The 17,290-nt window shown below is 55.0% G+C and overlaps 2 protein-coding genes across 2 annotated transcripts; one reads left to right on the top strand and one right to left on the bottom strand.

The window, feature by feature from the left end:
- Positions 1-725: 725 nt before the first annotated feature.
- On the top strand, positions 726-998 carry COA4 (cytochrome c oxidase assembly factor 4 homolog). The gene has a single exon (XM_086481494.1). The coding sequence runs from the start codon at positions 726-728 to the stop codon at positions 996-998; it is 273 nt and encodes a 90-aa protein (XP_086337620.1).
- Positions 999-2,746: 1,748 nt separating this feature from the next.
- Positions 2,747-11,650, bottom strand: MRPL48 (mitochondrial ribosomal protein L48). Its single transcript, XM_086481603.1, has 8 exons — positions 11,599-11,650; positions 10,287-10,339; positions 9,911-9,948; positions 8,800-8,885; positions 7,866-8,038; positions 5,920-6,022; positions 5,024-5,113; positions 2,747-2,982 (listed from the first exon to the last, which is right to left on the bottom strand). Exons 1-8 carry the CDS (start codon positions 11,617-11,619, stop codon positions 2,908-2,910), a joined length of 639 nt encoding a protein of 212 aa, XP_086337729.1. The 5' UTR covers positions 11,620-11,650; the 3' UTR covers positions 2,747-2,907.
- Positions 11,651-17,290: the final 5,640 nt, after the last annotated feature.

The raw sequence follows: 17,290 nt of genomic DNA, 5'->3' as shown, positions 1-17,290 counted from the left end.
AGGTGCTGGACACCCGTGGGGGGTGGAGAGAGGCGTGGGAGTGGTGCTGGGCACCCATCGGGAGGGATAGGCACCCATGGGGGGGGGGGGTAGAGGTCGGGGAGGGTGCTGGGCACCCATGGGTGGGGGTAGGGTGTATGAGGAAGGTGCTGAGCACCCATGGGGGGTAGGGGGATGGGCAGGTGTGGGTTGAGGAGGGTGCTGGGCAGCCATGGGTAAGGGTAGGGTGCATGGGGGAGGTTCTCTGAGCACCCATGTCGGGGGTGGGGGGGGGGGTGGACAGCTATGGATTGGGGAGGGTGCCTGGGGGAGGTGCATGAGGGGTGCTGTGCACCCATGGAGGGAATAGGGGGGATGGAGACCCATGAGGTGTGCGTGGGGGTGGACATCTATGGGTTGGAGAGGGTGCTGGGCACCCATGGGTGGGGGTAAGGTGCATGGGGGGGGCTGGGCACCCATGGGAGGATGCACGGAGGGTGCTGGGCACCCATGGAAGTGTGGGGGCTGCATGGAGGGGGGTGCTGAGTTCCTCCTGGGGGCACGTGGAACTTACGGGGCCATCCATAGGGGTGTGGGAGGGGGGGGTCCAGTGGGTGCTGAGCACCCTGGAGGTGCTGAGCACCCTAGGGGGCGCCCCCAAACCAAGGGGACAGCGTCCCAAGCAGGGCTCTCGAGGGGAAGGCAGCACCCCGCCACCTGCCACCTCCCTCCAGCCCGGCGTAGCCATGGCGAGGCCTGGCCACACCAGGAGCCGCCCGGCCTCGGAGGCAGACGAGGATGAGGAGGCCGAAGACCCGGTGGACGCCCTGATCTCCCGGACGGGCTGCGCGGCGCAGCACCGGGAGCTGCAGGAGTGCATGGCAGCGCGGCAGGACTGGCGGCACTGCCAAGCCCAGGTCCGGGCTTTCGGCGAGTGCATGGCCCGGCGGCAGCGTGCCGAGGAGCCGCGGAGGGCATCGGGCTCCCGCCAAGCCCAGCCCTCGCCCACCGGGGAGTGAAATCACCAGGGACCCCCCCCCCCAGCTCCCAACACCACCGGCCAGCCCACGCTCAGCGCCCCAGGAACAGGGCAGCTGGGCCATTTCACCCCTTTTTTTTGGTGGTGTTTTTTTTTATTCAAGCAGGTGGACGTGCCAGTAAATCCACACGGTGCGGTTGGGAAATTAAATCTGGTGGCATTTGTCATCCTGGCTGATGTGCTTGTCTACATCTGCACCGCTAGGATGCTCAGAGGGGAGGGTTGTGGGACAAGACGGGAATTTCCAGCCCAAAATGTCCCCAAACCGGGCGTTTTCACGGCCCCCAGGTTGGATCTCAACTCTGCACCAGCCCTGCTGTAGATTTCCACTCCGTGTCCTTCCCCGCGCTGTCCTGAAGCTTTTCCCAGCACTGGGTATCCTTCGGGACAGGATTTTTGGGGGGAATTTATCTGCTGGGAAGCCCCAGGAACATCAGGGATGGGGGGAAAAGGGGGCTCTGGGGAGGGGGGATGCTCATCTGAACACCACCTCCTAACAAATAAGTGACAAAAAAGAAAATAAATTTTTTTTTTTGTAGGCTGGAAAGGGAAGGGCGCCCGTGGCGTTTGCCAGGGGGAACTTGCCACGCCGTTTCCCAGGGAGGCGGGTGCTGGGGCTGCCCAAGGGCTGGGTTTCAGTGCTTCCAGCCAAAAAAATCCTAACTGGTGCTGGACCACGAGTGAATATCCAGCAACCCCTTAGCAGCCCGTTTGGGGGAGGGTGCTACCGAGTGATTTTCCCCTCTTTTAAAGAGCTGGTGCTTCAAAGTAAGGAGGGGGAAACCCAAACAAACTAGTTTGGGGGCAGGAACAGAACCTCCTTTTAGCACCCATCAAGCCAGGGCTCAAATTATAACATACTTCCTAACAGGATGGCATGATCAGGCGTCCTCTCAGCTCCAGCTGAAATAAAAACAGAATCAGAATTTGAAAGAACAAAGGGTTGGGGCAAAAACCCCAGGCGACCCGTTTGACCCCGCACCCAAAAGCCAGGACTCCTGCAGACTCTGGGTGTTGCAGGATGGCAATAAGCAGCTGAACAGCCTCGTCCACTTTGGGGCATCCTCGGTTCCACATCCCTCGAGGAAAAACGTCAATCCTGGGCAAAGCATCTGGCACCATGCTGGGAAATTCCCCAAACCACTCTCTGCTTCTGGAATGGGTCCTTTTGAGGCATTTTCTCCCTTTCCAAACGGTAAAAAAAGTAGATTGACATCAGGGCTCAGGGGGAAAGTTTATCCTTTACAGCTCGAAAGGCAAATCAGAAATGCAGGGGAAATTTTGCACACCCCACCTGACACAGCTCCAACCTCCCTGCTTCTCCCCTCCGAGGCTTTTTGCTGTCCGGCAGCCGTTGTTCAGCTGCAGGGGGGACGATCACCCCCCACCCTCCCAGGGTGCTGAGGTTGCATTCATGTCGGTGAAGCCCTGAGGAAGCAGCTCTACGAGAATAACGCGTTGCTCCAGCCTTCAGCGGAAGAAAAGGAGCAGGATGCTCTCGCTTCCACGTCAGGAGCATCTCGGAGAGGTGCAGTAACGGCATTAACTTGCAGAGATTTCCACAGACTGAAACCTGCAGAAATCCTCACATGATAAAAGCAAAACATGCAAGGGGAAAAAAAAAAAACCAACAAACCAACGAACAAAAAACCCAAAGAACTGAGAAAAAGCAAACCCACACTTTGTTGTGACCCCCTTCACTCAGAGTACTAATCAGTCAGATATAAATATACGTGTGTTTATCTTTATTAAGATGAGCTGCAGTGGAAATTTCTTCCAGTTCACCAAATTCTCAGTCCAGCGCTCGCCAAGTCACCTGCTGGAGGCCGTGGAGGAGAAACCTCGCTTTCCCCAGGGGCGGCTCCGAAACGGACGGAGCGCTCTTCAGCTCAGCTCATCTGCGCCAGCAGCTCTTCAAGCTCTGGCCGCGACTTTAATCGGCTCTTGAAGTCAGCTTCTGTGTGCTGTGGAGGGAGGAAAAAGAGAAAAAAAAAAAAGAAAAAAAACCCCACCAAGCAAATCAGAATCAGCTCTTGGGTGCTTTGTGAAGGCAAGAGGCATTCAAACCCTCTCCCAAAGAGAGCTGCTCAAGGCTTAAATGCCCACGGAACCCAGGGAGGGGGAAGCCCCAGCGGAAAGCCCCCGCCGGGATCTCGCGGGCAGCTCCACCTGGAAGCTGGTGGCAGAGCTCTGAGCCGCCTCTCCTACGTGCAGCCCCCGCCAGAAGCAGCTCGTGTCGGTCAAGCAGAAAGCTCCCGGCAGCAAGCGAGCGTGGCGACCACGGGCAGGCTTGGGCTACCCTGAAATTCAGCCTCGAGGCTCCTCCTCGCCCCGGCTCACTGCTCCGGGCACGGCACTGCGCTCCAGAAGGCGGCTGGATGCCATCACCGTGGCATCTCCTTTCTTAGGGAGACCTGCCGCTTTCTCCTGAACTTCACAAGAGCACCCCCAAGGTTTCAGCTCTCTTCTGCAGCGCCAGTCGCGCGAAGCCCGCTCGGGTCCGTCCCCGGGGCTTCCCGCATCAGACCGCGATGCCTTTGCAAACGGCACAATGTCACAGCTCTCCCTCCAGAGACAGAGCCAGCAGCCAAAATTACAAAAGGAGACATAGCAGCCCTAAGGCAGAGAAGGGACTAGGACCAAAGCAGAGAAGATGACTGGACTCAAGAGACCTTCTCCCATATTCCTTCTGGTTTTGCAGAGCTGGAGGTAACTAAACATTCTTCAAAGGCCACTGAAGGAGCCAACTGTGTTTTCAGGTTTGCATTTAGCGTGCCGCCCTCCCTTTCCAGCCACCAAAGTCCTTTAGTCCCTGGATGTCCTAGGTTACAGTGTAAAATGTGTCAAAAGGAAAAAAAAGTATTCCATTACCATCTTCAGGAGCTGTTGAGACCAGGTGGGGCGGTGCTCCCTGCCTCCCCCCTCTGGACTATCTCCTGTTCAGGGGCACAACAATGCCTTATCGCCTGACCCATCGGTAACTCGCTCCTGGGCTATCTCCTGTTCATGGCCCATCAAGGAACTGCCTCACGACTCCCCATCCCATCGTGAGATGCTCCGCCCGGGGGGAAGGAGCCAAGCAGTCCATGCCAAATAAAAACGGAGATCTCCAACACCCTAGCAGCCTTCTTCCACTGGATTCCCAGAGGAGCTTTTCCCCCCACTGGAGTTCCAGAGGACAAGAGCTACCTACCTACCACTGGACCTTCGGAGGAAGACCAGACTCTTTTACCTGATTGCTGCTTCCACAGAACTACACCCATCGCTTCAGGAGGACTGCAGCCAGCATCTTATCGGACTGCTACTGCCACCCTAACAGGGGGTCAGGTTGTATTCCTGACTCTGTCAGTGTAAACCAGGGGGTTGTTTGTTTTTTCCCTGCCTTGTGTTATATATATATATTAGTAAAGAACTGTTATTCCTATTCCCCATATCTTTGCCTGAAGGCCCGTTAATTTCAAAATCATAATAATTTGGAGGGAAGGGGGTTGCACTTTCCATTTCAAGGGAGGCTCCTGCCTTCCTCCGCAGACACCTGTCTTTCAAACCAAGACACTGGATAAAAAGGGCCTCCTGGGGCTGTTTTGTCTGCACGTCAAGCGACAGAAGTTTAAATATCTAGTGAGTGGAGTTCTGTCCTGAAGTCCTCAGCAAACCGTTAGGCCCTTCTGCAGGAAACGAGCTGAACCTCTCCCAGAGCAACTTCCACCTGCGGCAGCAAAGGAAAGCAACCTGTGACCTGCCACCTCCTACAGATCTATAGGGTTGGCTGGGAAGGCGCCTTCTGTGGCACTGACTAGAGGAGGCTCCATGGAAAATGAAAACACTAATCAAGAATGGGTTTTGATGGACCAAGTGAGGGCCTGGTTCTGGGGGAATCCTGAGTATCCCTAAGTCTGGAGTAGACAGTAGCCTCGGGACCAGGTCTGTATTTTCGAAGCAAATTCATGTCACACGTCATATCTGCTTCCTAAACGCAAAGGCACTGGTAAAAATGAAACCTACCTCTTTCACTAACAGATGGACCCCTTCAGGCTGGCTGCTCTGAATAATTTCCAAGAGTATCGGAGCAAACGTGGAGCTCAAGCCGCTGATCTGAAAGGAGCAACGAAAGCGCTGCAGGAGCAGGACACCACGGACAAAAGGGACTCCTCGTGGCACAGGAAGGGAGTCCATCGCGGCGGGAGCCTGGGGCAGTCGGCCACTTCACCGGAGAGGCACCCTCTGCCGCGGGCGCACCCCTCTCGCATACAGCGCGGCCCAAAGCGCTCGCTTCGGCTCTCCCCTGCGAGCGCTGTGCCTCCCGCCCCTGCCCGCACCCTCTCCTGGATGGAGAGGCTTAACGGTGCATGAAGGTCTTAACGGAGGTGAGACTCGGATACAAAGGCTGCCGCGGCGAGCCTGCAAGCCCCAGCGTTAACCCCGCACCAGCTCTCTCCCCTGGGAGCGTCCACCTCTAGGTTTAAAAGGTAATTCAGCAGAGGTTTAGCATACAGCGAGGGAACACTGTAAACCAGGAAAAAGTCACTGAGGACAAGTAACTACGGTACACTTTTGAAGCTGGCCCTGGTACTGATAGTATTTTAAAATTTCAACTACTTTGTCCAATCACTCATCCTTAAACGTGACTTTTCTACCCCTCGTATCAAGTATTCTGCGTAAAATAGAAAATAAATCTTCTGGCTGAAATACACCAACCAGGAAACCCCCCCCCTGCTTCTACTCTGTGAGTAACCCTCAGCAAGGAATCCCATTAGACTTCTTTGTGCTTCAGCTGACGCACAAATCACGCCTTTCCCTTGTTCAAGGGGCTTCACTCCAGGCGTTAAGGGGTTTTGAGAGCCTGAGGTAGGGCGTGTTGGCCAAGAGCCGCGGCGCTACCAGCGAACGCCAGCTCCTACCTGGACAACCCTCTGATGGGTAGTAAGGACCGCATCCAGCTGCATTTTGGAACCTCGCTCTTCCAAGAACAGCACTTCGTTGGTTTTGGTGGGCATGGCGTAGCTGCAGGAACCACAGAGCAGCGCTTAGGACAGGGAGGATGGGTTCGTCCTGCTTTACAGGAATGAATCAACCTCCAGCAGTAGAGAATGTGGAAGGAGATTAACTTTTCATGAGAAATTAATTATGCAAACAATGTATCTTGCGAATCAAGCGCTGGCAGAAGCCGGGTGTTTTACTGGAAAGAGATAAGGGAGAAGCTTCCAGCACTATTGCCAGCAAAAACCTGCTTCAGCTACAAACACCAGCCTGAGAAGAGAACTTTTAACTACTTTATGGTTGAAGGAGAGCTTGAAAGCAACAGCTCTGACTTATTTTGTCATCTGTCCAGTGGAAACAGAGCTAAAAACCACTGCTGCAACACACCACCCAGAGGACGTTATTTTCACCTCCAAATTTAGCAGGATCAGGCCCTGGCTCAGACTCTGCTCTCCAGTTAGCCTCACTCCAGAGACCTCAGCCTCCCCACCTCCGTTTGCACAGCATCAGTAACAACAGGCTACGTCCCCCAGCCCATGTTTCACCCTATAACTCTTGCTCTTAAAGGGCAAATCATTTTTTTCTGGACATACTGAACTCTTGGCCCACCAAGTCCAACCTCAGAGGGCACAGGTACGATACGAGGTCGTGACACTTTACACTGAAGCGCTACCAACGGTCTCAGGCCGTGGGGTTTCTCTGCGAACGCCTGCCGGGTGTCCTTCTCGAAACAAACACCTATCAGTCAGCCATTTTAGTGCTGTTTGGTGCAAAAGACATCCCAGAGCGATGACAAGCGACTGACCTACGGGCCCAGGATTTCAGATCCACAGCTGACAGCTCAGCAAAGCGGGTGAACATAAAAAGAACGACAGGTTTCACCGGCAGGAGCAGGAACCAGCGTTTACACCCGGAGGTACAGTTACAAGACACCCAGTGCAGAGAATCACCACCAAGTGGTTTTGCTTCCTTACAGCGCTTCTCCCAGGGACTACAGCTCCTGGGGAACACCGCAGGCGCCAAGGAGATGTACCATGTTCCTCAGGCTCCTTCCAACCAGCAAAGCTGCTACCAGGGGGACACCTGCTTCGGAGAGCTCACGTGCGACTGAAGCACCTTTTGCTGCTAAACTAAAGCAGCAGGTAGCCCCCCCCCTAGTCTTCGGGGGTCTCCCAAGCTCATTCTAGTTTGTATAACCAGTATCACGTGCTTGCTGTGCAGTATTGACAGGACAAGGAGTCATGGTTTTAAACTAAAGGAGGGTGGGTTTAGACCTGATATAAGGAAGAAATGTTTTGCAACGAGGGTGGTGAAACACCGGCACAGAGAGGTGATGGAAGCCCCATCCCTGGAACACTCAAGGTCAGGCTGGACGGGGCTCTGAGCACCCTGATCCAGCTGAAGGTGTCCCTGCTCCCTGCAGGGGGCTGGACTAGATGGCCTTGAGAGGTCCCTTCCAGTCCAAACCCTTCTGTGATTCTACAAATCTATGTGCAGAGCCTGGATGAAACACTGTAAAGAAAAAAGAGCAGCAAAAGTCAGCAATACTTAAGCCTCCATCCCCGGGCTCAGCACCCACAGGCTTAAGCCTTTCTCTCAAAGGAACAAAAAGGAACAGCTATTTTTTTTTTCCTTGAGATCTGTTCAGTCAGTGCCTGAACAACTCCGTTTCAGCCTTCCTTAGACGAATCAAGCATCCAAACCCCGCACAGACACACCAAGAGAGAACACCAGGCAGAGGACAGAAGATTTGGATTGACATGTAAGGAATCTATCAGAGAGATTAGATGGTGCCCTTGTCCTCATCTGCGCGCCTCACGGGGCCCAACGGCGAGGGGTGACACGGGCAGAGCCGCGTCCCTCGTACCTTTCGTTCACTCGGACGGAGAGTCGGTTGCAGAGCCGGTGCACGTACTGAGCAAAATGCTCCACGAGGCACAGATCGTAGGAAGTCATCTGGATGTTGATGTCTCCATACTCGTGTTCAGTCCCAACATTGATCTTTTTCATCTGTACTCGATCCTTTTTCTTCTTTGGAGCCTGTAGTAAAAAAAAAAAAAAAAAAAAAAAATGAAAGAAAGAAAAAAATAGCAAGCCTATGTGTGTCGAACAAAGCTGGAAATAAAAAACATCAAGTCCTGCCCACAGAGGAGACCATGCTAGGGTACCTTCTCCCGACAAAGGTTTGCTGAACTGTGTCGAACATATCACAGCCCATCTGTGCTCACTTTCCCTCACTGCAAAACTGGGATGACATTATCTTAGCAGATGTTCTCAAGTTGAGCAGTTCGGTTCTTGGATGGCAGCACCACACAGAAAATACGTGCCTACCATGATTAATTTCTTCTAGAAGGAACCAAGGAGTAGGAAACAAACCGCTTTTTATTTCAGTTCCTGCCTTCGAAGCAGCTGTCTAGATGAGTTATTGTTTCTCCTTTCCACCAAAACTGTCATCTTTCCAAATTTCAGGGAATGGAACAAGTTTAAGTAAGACCTGCTCACAATATTCTGCAATAATTTGAAGGTGGATTATTTAAATTCAGCATCAGGAAGAGATTCATCCCTCCCCAAACTTCTCATTAACGAGAACGTACCGGACAAAAGAAAGTATTTATGCAGTGTTGTGAGTGGGTACTTCACGTGACATAACGCTCTCTACCAAGCAAAGTAGCAGGAAACCATCACATTATTCTTTTTTAATGTGATTCATCAGCCATGGAATTAATAACCAACATTTAAATGGGACTGTAAAAAGACGGGTCAGCTGCAAGGAAGCACAGTAGGGGAGTTCTTGTGCCTACCTCCTTTGGGAGCAGGTATTTAAACCTCCCAATTCCGTGCGTAGGACGGGCTCTGTAGTGTCTCTGGCAACTCAGGAGCGCATCACCTTAAAATCAAAGCACAACAAACGCGTCCAGCTGAATGGCAGACAGCCCTTTGGGTTTTTTTTTTTCCTTTCACAGACACATAGGGGTGCTTTGAGCACCCAAAATCCACACTGGGGGCCAGAATTTGTTCTGTTCTTCGACAGAAGGCCAAGGCACGCCGGGGCTTCGGCCGGTCTCTGCCCCACGCAGGCAGGGTGTGCAGCACGGCGAGCCTGGCGCGATTCACAGCTGGTTACGGTGAGCAACAAAGAAGGAAGGAAGAGATTAAAAGTGACTCATTTCCCAGGTGAATTCTCAGGCAAACAACAAAAAAAAAAACCAACAAAAAAAAAAAGAGACAGACTTGTCAGCACCAGTGGATGGTGAAGACACTGATGAAATGTTACATCTGTCTCCTCTTACGCGGCAGCGGTGATGCTACTGCGACGGATCTGAGCCCCACTTCGTTTTAAATCCAGTTCTGTTCAAATATTCATGTGCTAGGCAGCCAAATCAACACGGCATCAGCTTTTATTTATACTGCCTTCTCCAGGGTAAAATGAAAACCCTCAATAACCCTCATTTTAATAAACAAAGCTCAGAGACACTGAACACCAAGGAGCTGAGCCACTCGGTTACGCTTTGCCTCCGCATCAAAATCAAATTCTGTTTGAAATTGTGACAGCAGGCTCCACCAGCTCGATAAACGTTACAGTGGGACCACACAGGGCTGTGAGGCAGTTCCTGGGCAGTAACACAGTGAATTATCTGGCAGAATAACACAGTGAATAGCATCTGGCTGGTGTCACGCCACAGCGTAACACCATGACTAGCACCACCTGCTCAGACAAGAGCAGGGAAAGAGAAGAAAAGGTTAGGGAAAAAAAAAAAAGGTATCGAAGTGGATAAAGCACCTGCTCAGGTTATTTAACCAGTCCAGAATTGGCTAAAAAGAAATCAAAAGGAGATGCAAATGCTCAAATGTGTAATATCTATTTTGGGTAAATGAAGTTTTGCCTTGCATTGGATTAATACGAGGCCTTACCTGCAGCGCACAGACGGCTTTCTCTGGGTGTTGCTGCTCTGTAGGAAACAAGATAATCATTAAAAGCTCTGATTTCACCCACCCTTGGAAACACAATATATCTGCCCAACCTCCTTGGACAAAGGCTTACAACCCAAGTCCCTCAGACACACAGAGATCCTATTAGTAAGGAGACTTTCTCCACCTTCTACAGCCCTTTCAGCTCCCAGACATCAGCTGAAAGTCTTCCCTCTACAATTAAAAAGATTTTCCTTGGCAAAAAGTGTATTTTTTTTTTGTCCCGTATGTTTTCTGACACCGTCAGCAGAAGCAACAGAGTGGTTTTAATGCCTTGTACTGTGTTTTTACTTACTGGGTTTGACTCCAGACCACTCACCTGCCGAGCGCAAACACCTGCTTCAGCAACTCTCCCTTCTTCAAGCACAGCACCTGCAACGAGCCACCACAGTCAAAATGCAAACACTACACCAGACACTCAGCGAGTTTCCACCAGCGCTTCCCAGGATGCACCCATCCCCCTCTGAACACACCAATAACCCTCCAGATCTCTCCACAGCCTCCAGCCTCTATCACTCCCCCGAAAACTGCCGCAGCACAGAGCGAGGGGATGAAGGAGGTGCAAGATGGTGACTGCGGTAACCTTCTCGTGCACCCCCTCACTTTGCTGCAGGATCCAACAAGTTGGGGTGGAAGGCCCTCCCCCCCCCTCCGTTACAGATCACATTCACCCCTCGCACCCGTCCCACTGCCTCCACGTTACAAGAGCTGCGTGAACAACCCTCGTGCCCGTTCCTGCACCGCACGGACGGAGAAAAACACAGCTCACCCCTCACCAAGGCAGAGCGAAGCCAAGAGCTCTGCTGTTGCCACAACCCTGGCAGGAACCGGGGTAGGGGGATAATCACTGATATCCCCAAAAAGAGTGACCAGAAGGACAGGGAGGACCGGTCGCAGGGAGGCTGTAGGGGTCCCTGTGCTGCTGGGTGACCCCTGGGTGCCTGAGGAGGGGGTTGGGGGGGTGTTTGAGGGGAGGCTGTAGCGGTCCCTGTGCTGTTGGGTGACCCCTGGGTGCCTGAGGAGGGGGTGGGGGGGTGTCTGAAGAGAGGCTGTAGGGGTCCCTGTGCTGCTGGGTGACCCCTGGGTGCCTGAGGAGGGGGTGGGGGGGTGTCTGAGGAGAGGCTGTAGGGGTCCCTGTGCTGCTGGGTGACCCCTGGGTGCCTGAGGAGGGGGTTGGGGGGTGTTTGAGGGGAGGCTGTAGCGGTCCCTGTGCTGTTGGGTGACCCCTGGGTGCCTGAGGAGGGGGTGGGGGGGTGTCTGAGGGGAGGCTGTAGGGGTTCCTGTGCTGCTGGGTGATCCCTGAGTGCCTGAGGAGGGGGGGTGGTGGGGGGTGTCTTTGCCCCTTGCCCAGGCACACCAGGGTAGGCGACCCAGGGCACTAGCTCAAGGTCAGGCCTGTGTCCCCCAAGAGACACGCTCCCCACTACAATCCAGTCCCAGGGCCTGTCCGCCCCCTCCCCAGGCTCCCCAGCAGCAGGGCTGGGCCTGTCCCTCCTGTCCCCAGTCCCACAACTAGGCCTGTCCCTCCCGTTCCCTCCCCCGGGGCCGGGCCTGTCCAACCCCCCTCGTCCTCCCCCGGTACCGGAGCTGAGCCCGGTGTCCCCTCACAGCCGGTCACGGCCCGCCGTTACCTTCGGCAGCGCCGCGCTCATCCCTGCGCCTCGGACGGAGCCGAGTCCGTCGCTAAAAGCGTCCCCCCGCCGCGCCCCGGTGCTCCCCGGCTCGGGTCCCCGCGGCTCCCGCCACGCGTTCCGCCCACCGGGGCCTCCCGACAATTTTTTGGACAACCCCCGGTGCTCGCAGGGCCCCGGGCTCCTGAAGGGGGAAAGGCAAGGAGGGCCCGGGGAGGGGGAGGACGGTAATGGCGGACACTTTGTCCCTGCCCCCCCCCCCCCCCCCGGGCCGCTCCACGTGGCAGCGGCTGCGCGGCGCACCCAACCCCGCGGCCGGCACCACGCAGCCTGCTCGCCGCAGCCCGCCCTCCGCCCGCTCCTCGCGCACTGATTGGCTTTCCGCCGTGTCCATCGAGTCACGGCGCGGCGGCCATGTTGAGTGTGGCCCTAGCTGGACTCGCGCCCCCCCCCTCCCCCGGGGGGGTTGTGCGGAGCGCCGTGTGTCCGGCCCCGCCCTGGCGTGGTGCGGCCGCCATCTTGAGTGTGGCCTACCCGGTGCAGCGGCCATGTCAGCGGCGGGTATGCGGGGATGGGGGGCGCCCGGGGACAGTGAGGGCGGCCGGCCATCTCACGGTGTCCCTGCCGGCTGTGGGATGGAGGCAAGGACCCAGCAGGGGCTCAGCAGGCCCCTGCTCCAGCCTGGAGACGGGCCTCGTGGGGGGGTGTGAGGGCGCCTAGGGCCGGCCTGGGTGTGCAGGCCTGGAGCAAGGCCGGAGGATTTGGTGCTAAACCTGCCTGGTTTGGCCCTGCCACCTGGCAGGAGCACGGCAAAGGGCATTTTGCTGCGGTTGCAGAGGCAGGGCTGCACCTTACCCTGTAGTTAACAGCTGTGTAATGGTCCAGTGTTGGCTTTGATCCCGGTGGCTGTCTGGAGGCACCTCCCTAAAACATTTTAAGTGAGAAGCCGACTGGGATGGACTGGGATGGACTGAGAGGGACCTCCCTGATTTGCTGCGTGTGTTTCCCAGTGGGAGAGGAGGTGGGCAAGGGGGTTTGCCCAGCAGACCAGGGTGGGAAGAGATGGGTGCTGCGTGGCCCTGTGCCCCCCGAATTTAGCAGTCTGGAATTGGCTCGGGAAAACTGGTCCTGTTGCGAACTGCCCCCTCCTGTCTCTTCCACCCTCCTCTTCTTCACCAGGCCATCTCCAATACAAACCTTCATTTCTCTGAGGGTCTTCCCCACTCTGTTCTGTCCTGCCTGGCCCCACTTTCCCCTTTCTTGCGTGGCAGATGTTCCTGCCCGCTTCCCTGATCCCCCCATCTTAGAGCTGTCCACCCCGGGCAGCAGCTGCCTGGCAGCTTGATTTCGGGTCAGGATTTCCAGCTCTGCTGACTGATGGCTGCTCCGATTGCTTGTGGCTGGAGCTGTCGAGGCTCATGATGGACTTTCTCTCTCCAGTTCGTCTGTGTTCACTGATGTGGCAAGTCTGCTCCGCTGCAGACCAGACTTGTGCCTTCGATTCCTGCTCCATGATCCACCCTGCCAGGCCCTGTCCTGCATTCCCGGGTGCCTGGAGCTCCCGACACACACTCGACGCCTCAGATGTTCATCCCCATTGCGATCCGGTGCTTGGAGGGGAGAGAAGGAATGTGAGAGGACACGGTTTGCCTGAAAGAAGAGCCCAGGTGGGCTCTGTGCCACGCACAGGACTGTGCTGTCTCCTCCACCCACTCAGGGGCTCTCCACCACCTTTGCTCTCTCTTCCACGCTTTGCAAGGACACGAGTTCCCAGCTGTCAGCTGCATTTTCGTGGCACTCCCTCGACACGACAGGACAAAACTGCTTATGTGGAATGGATGTTGTACTGCCCTTTGATCTCACCTCACCAGCCCCAGGCAGGCCCACCCTGGCAATGACGCTTGTTTGATAACTCCAGGGCGCTTTGAGCAAGGAGCACTGCGGGAGTCTGAGCTGGTTGTCAAGGTTTGAGGCTGGGCCGGCCACTAACGAGTGACAGACGCTCTCTATGAACCCCTCTGCCCTCCCAAAAGGGAAAAGGAGAGAGAACAAGGGAGAGAGACTTTACAGTTTGGAAAAGAAACTAAAACAGCTTTAATGGAACAATAACAATAAAAGAAAAGACAATAATAAGAATAAGGGAATGATGAAATCTCTGCAATATGTACAAATAGATACAGCCCCAATACCGAACCCAACTGCCCCCATCCTGATGACGACACGTCCCCACCACGCTGCAGGGCTGGCACTGGGGCAGTCCCAGGCTGGACTGGGCAGCAGACAGGGACGGGAGGCAGGAGCTGGGCTCAGGCCCTGGATTCAGGGACGCACGGGGCGGGATGGACGACAGAAGGACAGACAGAGCCCTCCTCAGGTGTCGCCACCGAAGGAGAGAGCTTGACCCTGGGGACCCCTCAGCTTTGCACTGACCGTGCCGTCCGTGGGGTGGAACACTCGGTGGGTCAGGTTTGGGTCCCCTGGCCGGTTGGCTCCTCCCTGCAGGGGCGGCCTTTTTCGGGCTGGGGACCCTTTTCCCTCCCGCAGCCCAACACGGGCACAAGACTCAGCAGTGACCTGGGTGGCTCCAAGAACCAGTCCCAGGCAGGGCCTCTCTGCAGCCCATCCCTTGGGGCTGGCTGTGACCCTCAGGGGTTGGCACTGCTGGAGCAGTCCCTGGCTGGGGACACGTGCTGCTGGTTCAGACAGGGCCGTCAGTTGGAGGGGAATGAACTGAAAAGTTAAAGCCCTGAACCAGAATTTGTTCTGGTTTAGCCCAAACCAGGACACGGGTAAAGACCAGCACGCCAGTCCCAGGAAAGCTGGTCTTCTCTCATGAACTTTGAAGCCCTGGAGGAATTTCCACGCTTGAGGAGGAGCTGCTGTGACTGGAGGGGGCCTGGCTGGTTCTGCATTTGTGGGGGGAGGCCGTGACGGGCATGACCTTAAACACTGTGTGCTCATGGAGGGGGGTTACACCCCCTAATTCCCTCTGCTCCTGATGGGGAGTCATCTTACAGCCGCCCAACAAAATGGGGCTGAGGAGGGGGCATTGCCCCAGGCCAAGTCTGGGGTACAGCTCAACATATTGGAGGAATCCCCCCTCCCGGTGACCATCATTGTCCTACATGTCTCAGCGAGAAACGAGTCCGTCCCTTCATTGCAGAGTTTCTCTGGCATCTATCACAGATGGGTATATTTTAAGGCCAAAAGGGTCTGTTAAATCATGTAATTGCTCTCCTGCACATTGCAGCCTGTAGCTTTCCACTCAGCGGCGTGGAAGCAGATCACTCCCGTTTCGATGAAAGCATCTTTCTCATAAAGGCTCCTGCTCTTGATTTTCCCTGGATACAAAGATAGCGCTGCTCTTGGCAGCTTGTTCTGGCGGCTGAGCCCCCTCTCTGTTAAAAACGAGGACCTTCTTTCCAATTTGAGTGAGCCTCTGCTTCAGCTCCCAGCTGCCGGTCCTCGCCCTGCCTTTCTTCGAGGAACGAATCCTTTCACAGCCAGGTAACCAAGTCCCTGTTGGCGGGAGCACCACCTGCCTTTTTTGGGTGACATTTAGAAGCCGCAAAGGTGTTGCTTTGTCTCTTTCCCTCTCAGCCTGCAGAAACCCAAACCGCTCCTTTTCTATGCTGTGCTAAAAACCCCAGGGAGCTCTTCCTTCTTAAGGCTCCCCCACCTGCTGAGAGGGCCAGGCCTTGCTGGAGGGATTATTTCATCCATCTTCTTCTGCTTCGCTGCAGATTTGTCCCCGTGTCACGTCGCTGGAAGTGCCCTGTCAATGACCCAGCGTGGGGCACAGCACACGTGCTGGCAGAGGTGACGCTCGAGCGGTTTGGGACCTCCGCAGAAGGCAGTCGCAGGCTCCCTGCCCCATCTCGATCCGCTCTCTACCGTGCTGTCCAGAGGAGCAAAGCTCTCCCAGAAGGGTTGAGATCCAGCGTCTGAAAGTCTCCTCTTCTTGTCCGACTTGCCTGATGACAAAACCCATCTAAAAATGTGTAAATACACCTTAGAAGAAACCCCCCCGATCCTCGTGTCTCCTTTTCTACCTTCCGCAGCACTTCTCAGGGCCGCGCCTAAGGCCCGCGGGAGTCGGCGGGATGAGCTCCCCCGGCTTCAGCGAGCAGAGGCAGGTCCCTCGGTTGCTTTGTCTTCAAAGCCTCATCCCAACCTCCTGCCAGCCCCTCGGGCTGAAACCTCTTCGGCAGGCCATGCAGAAGGGTTTCCTTTGCCCAGCGCGAAGAGACGCTGAGCCTGAGTAAGAGCTTTTGATATAAAAATGATTGTTACTAACAGTCAAAAATTCTCCCCGGTAGAGAGGCCTTGTTTTCCCTGGGATCAGCGGGAAAGATCCCTGAGTCCATACTGACACATGAACAAGGAAAATATACGTCTTTAAAATGGGGTTGAAATGATTTAAGTCAGGTCTCTGCCAGCCTGGATTCCCGTTCGCTGTGGCGTAGCAGAGCAGCCACACGACCAGTGCCACAGCAAGGGGAAAGCGCTCCCAAATGCTGGGTGCGAAGCTGGATGTGAGCTCTTGCTCCTATCCTTATTAAAACTTATTTAAATGTAATCTCCTGATTAAGGACATGTCTTCTCTTTCAGTTCACTGGCAGTTCAAGGCCTGAAGGAAAGAAAAAAAAAAAACCCACCTTGGAGAAGCGGTGAATCGCGCTGAGGGAGTACAAACGAAATGATCGAAAATAGAAAGCGCAGACTGTTTGGTTTTCAAAATGCCGTCTGATTCTGCTCCTGGATTGCGGGCACTGGTAGGGGTGAGACTCGCGTCCCGGGACAAATCCCCGGCCCAGGAAGGTTTGGTGAGCATTTCTGTTCACCAGGCAGAGACGGAGCACAGAGACCGCCGCTGGAGACCCCGATCAAAGGACAGTCGTGGCCGAGGCTGACCTACCTGCAAACCAATCCTTGCCGAGAGCCTCTGCCCCCTTTGGCTACATGGACCGTGTACAAATCCAGGGTAGCGAGTGACGTGGAGGTGGAATAATATTAAATTTCACCCCATGATCTTTTTCGAAGGTGGATTCGGGACGTGGCGTCCCCTTAGCTGTAGAGATGCGATGGTGAAGATGTTGCCCGCAGGCCCCGAAGAGGAAGGTGTTGAGATGTGGGAAACCACGAGAGAACAAAATTCACTGACAGCGACTACATTTAGGGGGTCTAAACGAGCGGTGGATGCCATTTCCCTGACCACCAGAGCAGATAGGATCTGGAACAATCTCCCAGATGGGAATATGGTGGAAAACCTGCCCATTTCCAGGTGGAAAATACCCCATGGACCTTGTTGAGTGGATCACAAGAGATTTGCACCAACGTCAACATGAATACAGCCATGGGGCAGGGGCTGCAGACCCTCTGTCTCATTTCAGGCAGCCAAGCTGAGACGTTCCTGGGAGCAGCACGCGATGCCAACGCCGGCTGAAGCGCAGCGGGGCGAGCGCTTCTGAAAAATCACGTTTTGTGTTCAAATTCAAGCAAGATTGGTGTGGGATTGCAGCAGTGTGGGAGGGGAGGGGGCAAAGCTGCGTGGACGAGAGACATCCCGAAGCCAAGGTTTAAACAGGAGAGGCCAGGATGCGGCTGGGAGCCTCCTCGTCCGCTGAACCTCGAGGGCAAGCTGAGCGAAATGGGGAGAAACGGGCAAAAAAGAGCTAAAGGGAGAGCTGGG

The sequence above is a fragment of the Leptosomus discolor genome, chromosome 1 (assembly GCF_034619465.1).
Source record: "Leptosomus discolor isolate bLepDis1 chromosome 1, bLepDis1.hap2, whole genome shotgun sequence".
Lineage (NCBI taxonomy): Eukaryota > Metazoa > Chordata > Aves > Leptosomiformes > Leptosomidae > Leptosomus > Leptosomus discolor.
This window is presented reverse-complemented; position numbering and strand designations above follow the sequence as displayed.

Coding starts and splice junctions, on each gene's coding strand:
- MRPL48 (XM_086481603.1), bottom strand. CDS start 11,619: ATGAGCGCGGCGCTGCCGAAG. Junction 9,949..10,286: donor CAGGTGTTTGCGCTCGGCAG/GTGAGTGGTCTG, acceptor TGTTTCCTACAG/AGCAGCAACACCCAGAGAAA. Junction 5,114..5,919: donor CCCATCAGAGGGTTGTCCAG/GTAGGAGCTGGC, acceptor TGCTCCTTTCAG/ATCAGCGGCTTGAGCTCCAC.
- COA4 (XM_086481494.1), top strand. CDS start 726: ATGGCGAGGCCTGGCCACACCAGGAGCCGCCCGGCCTCGGAGGCAGAC.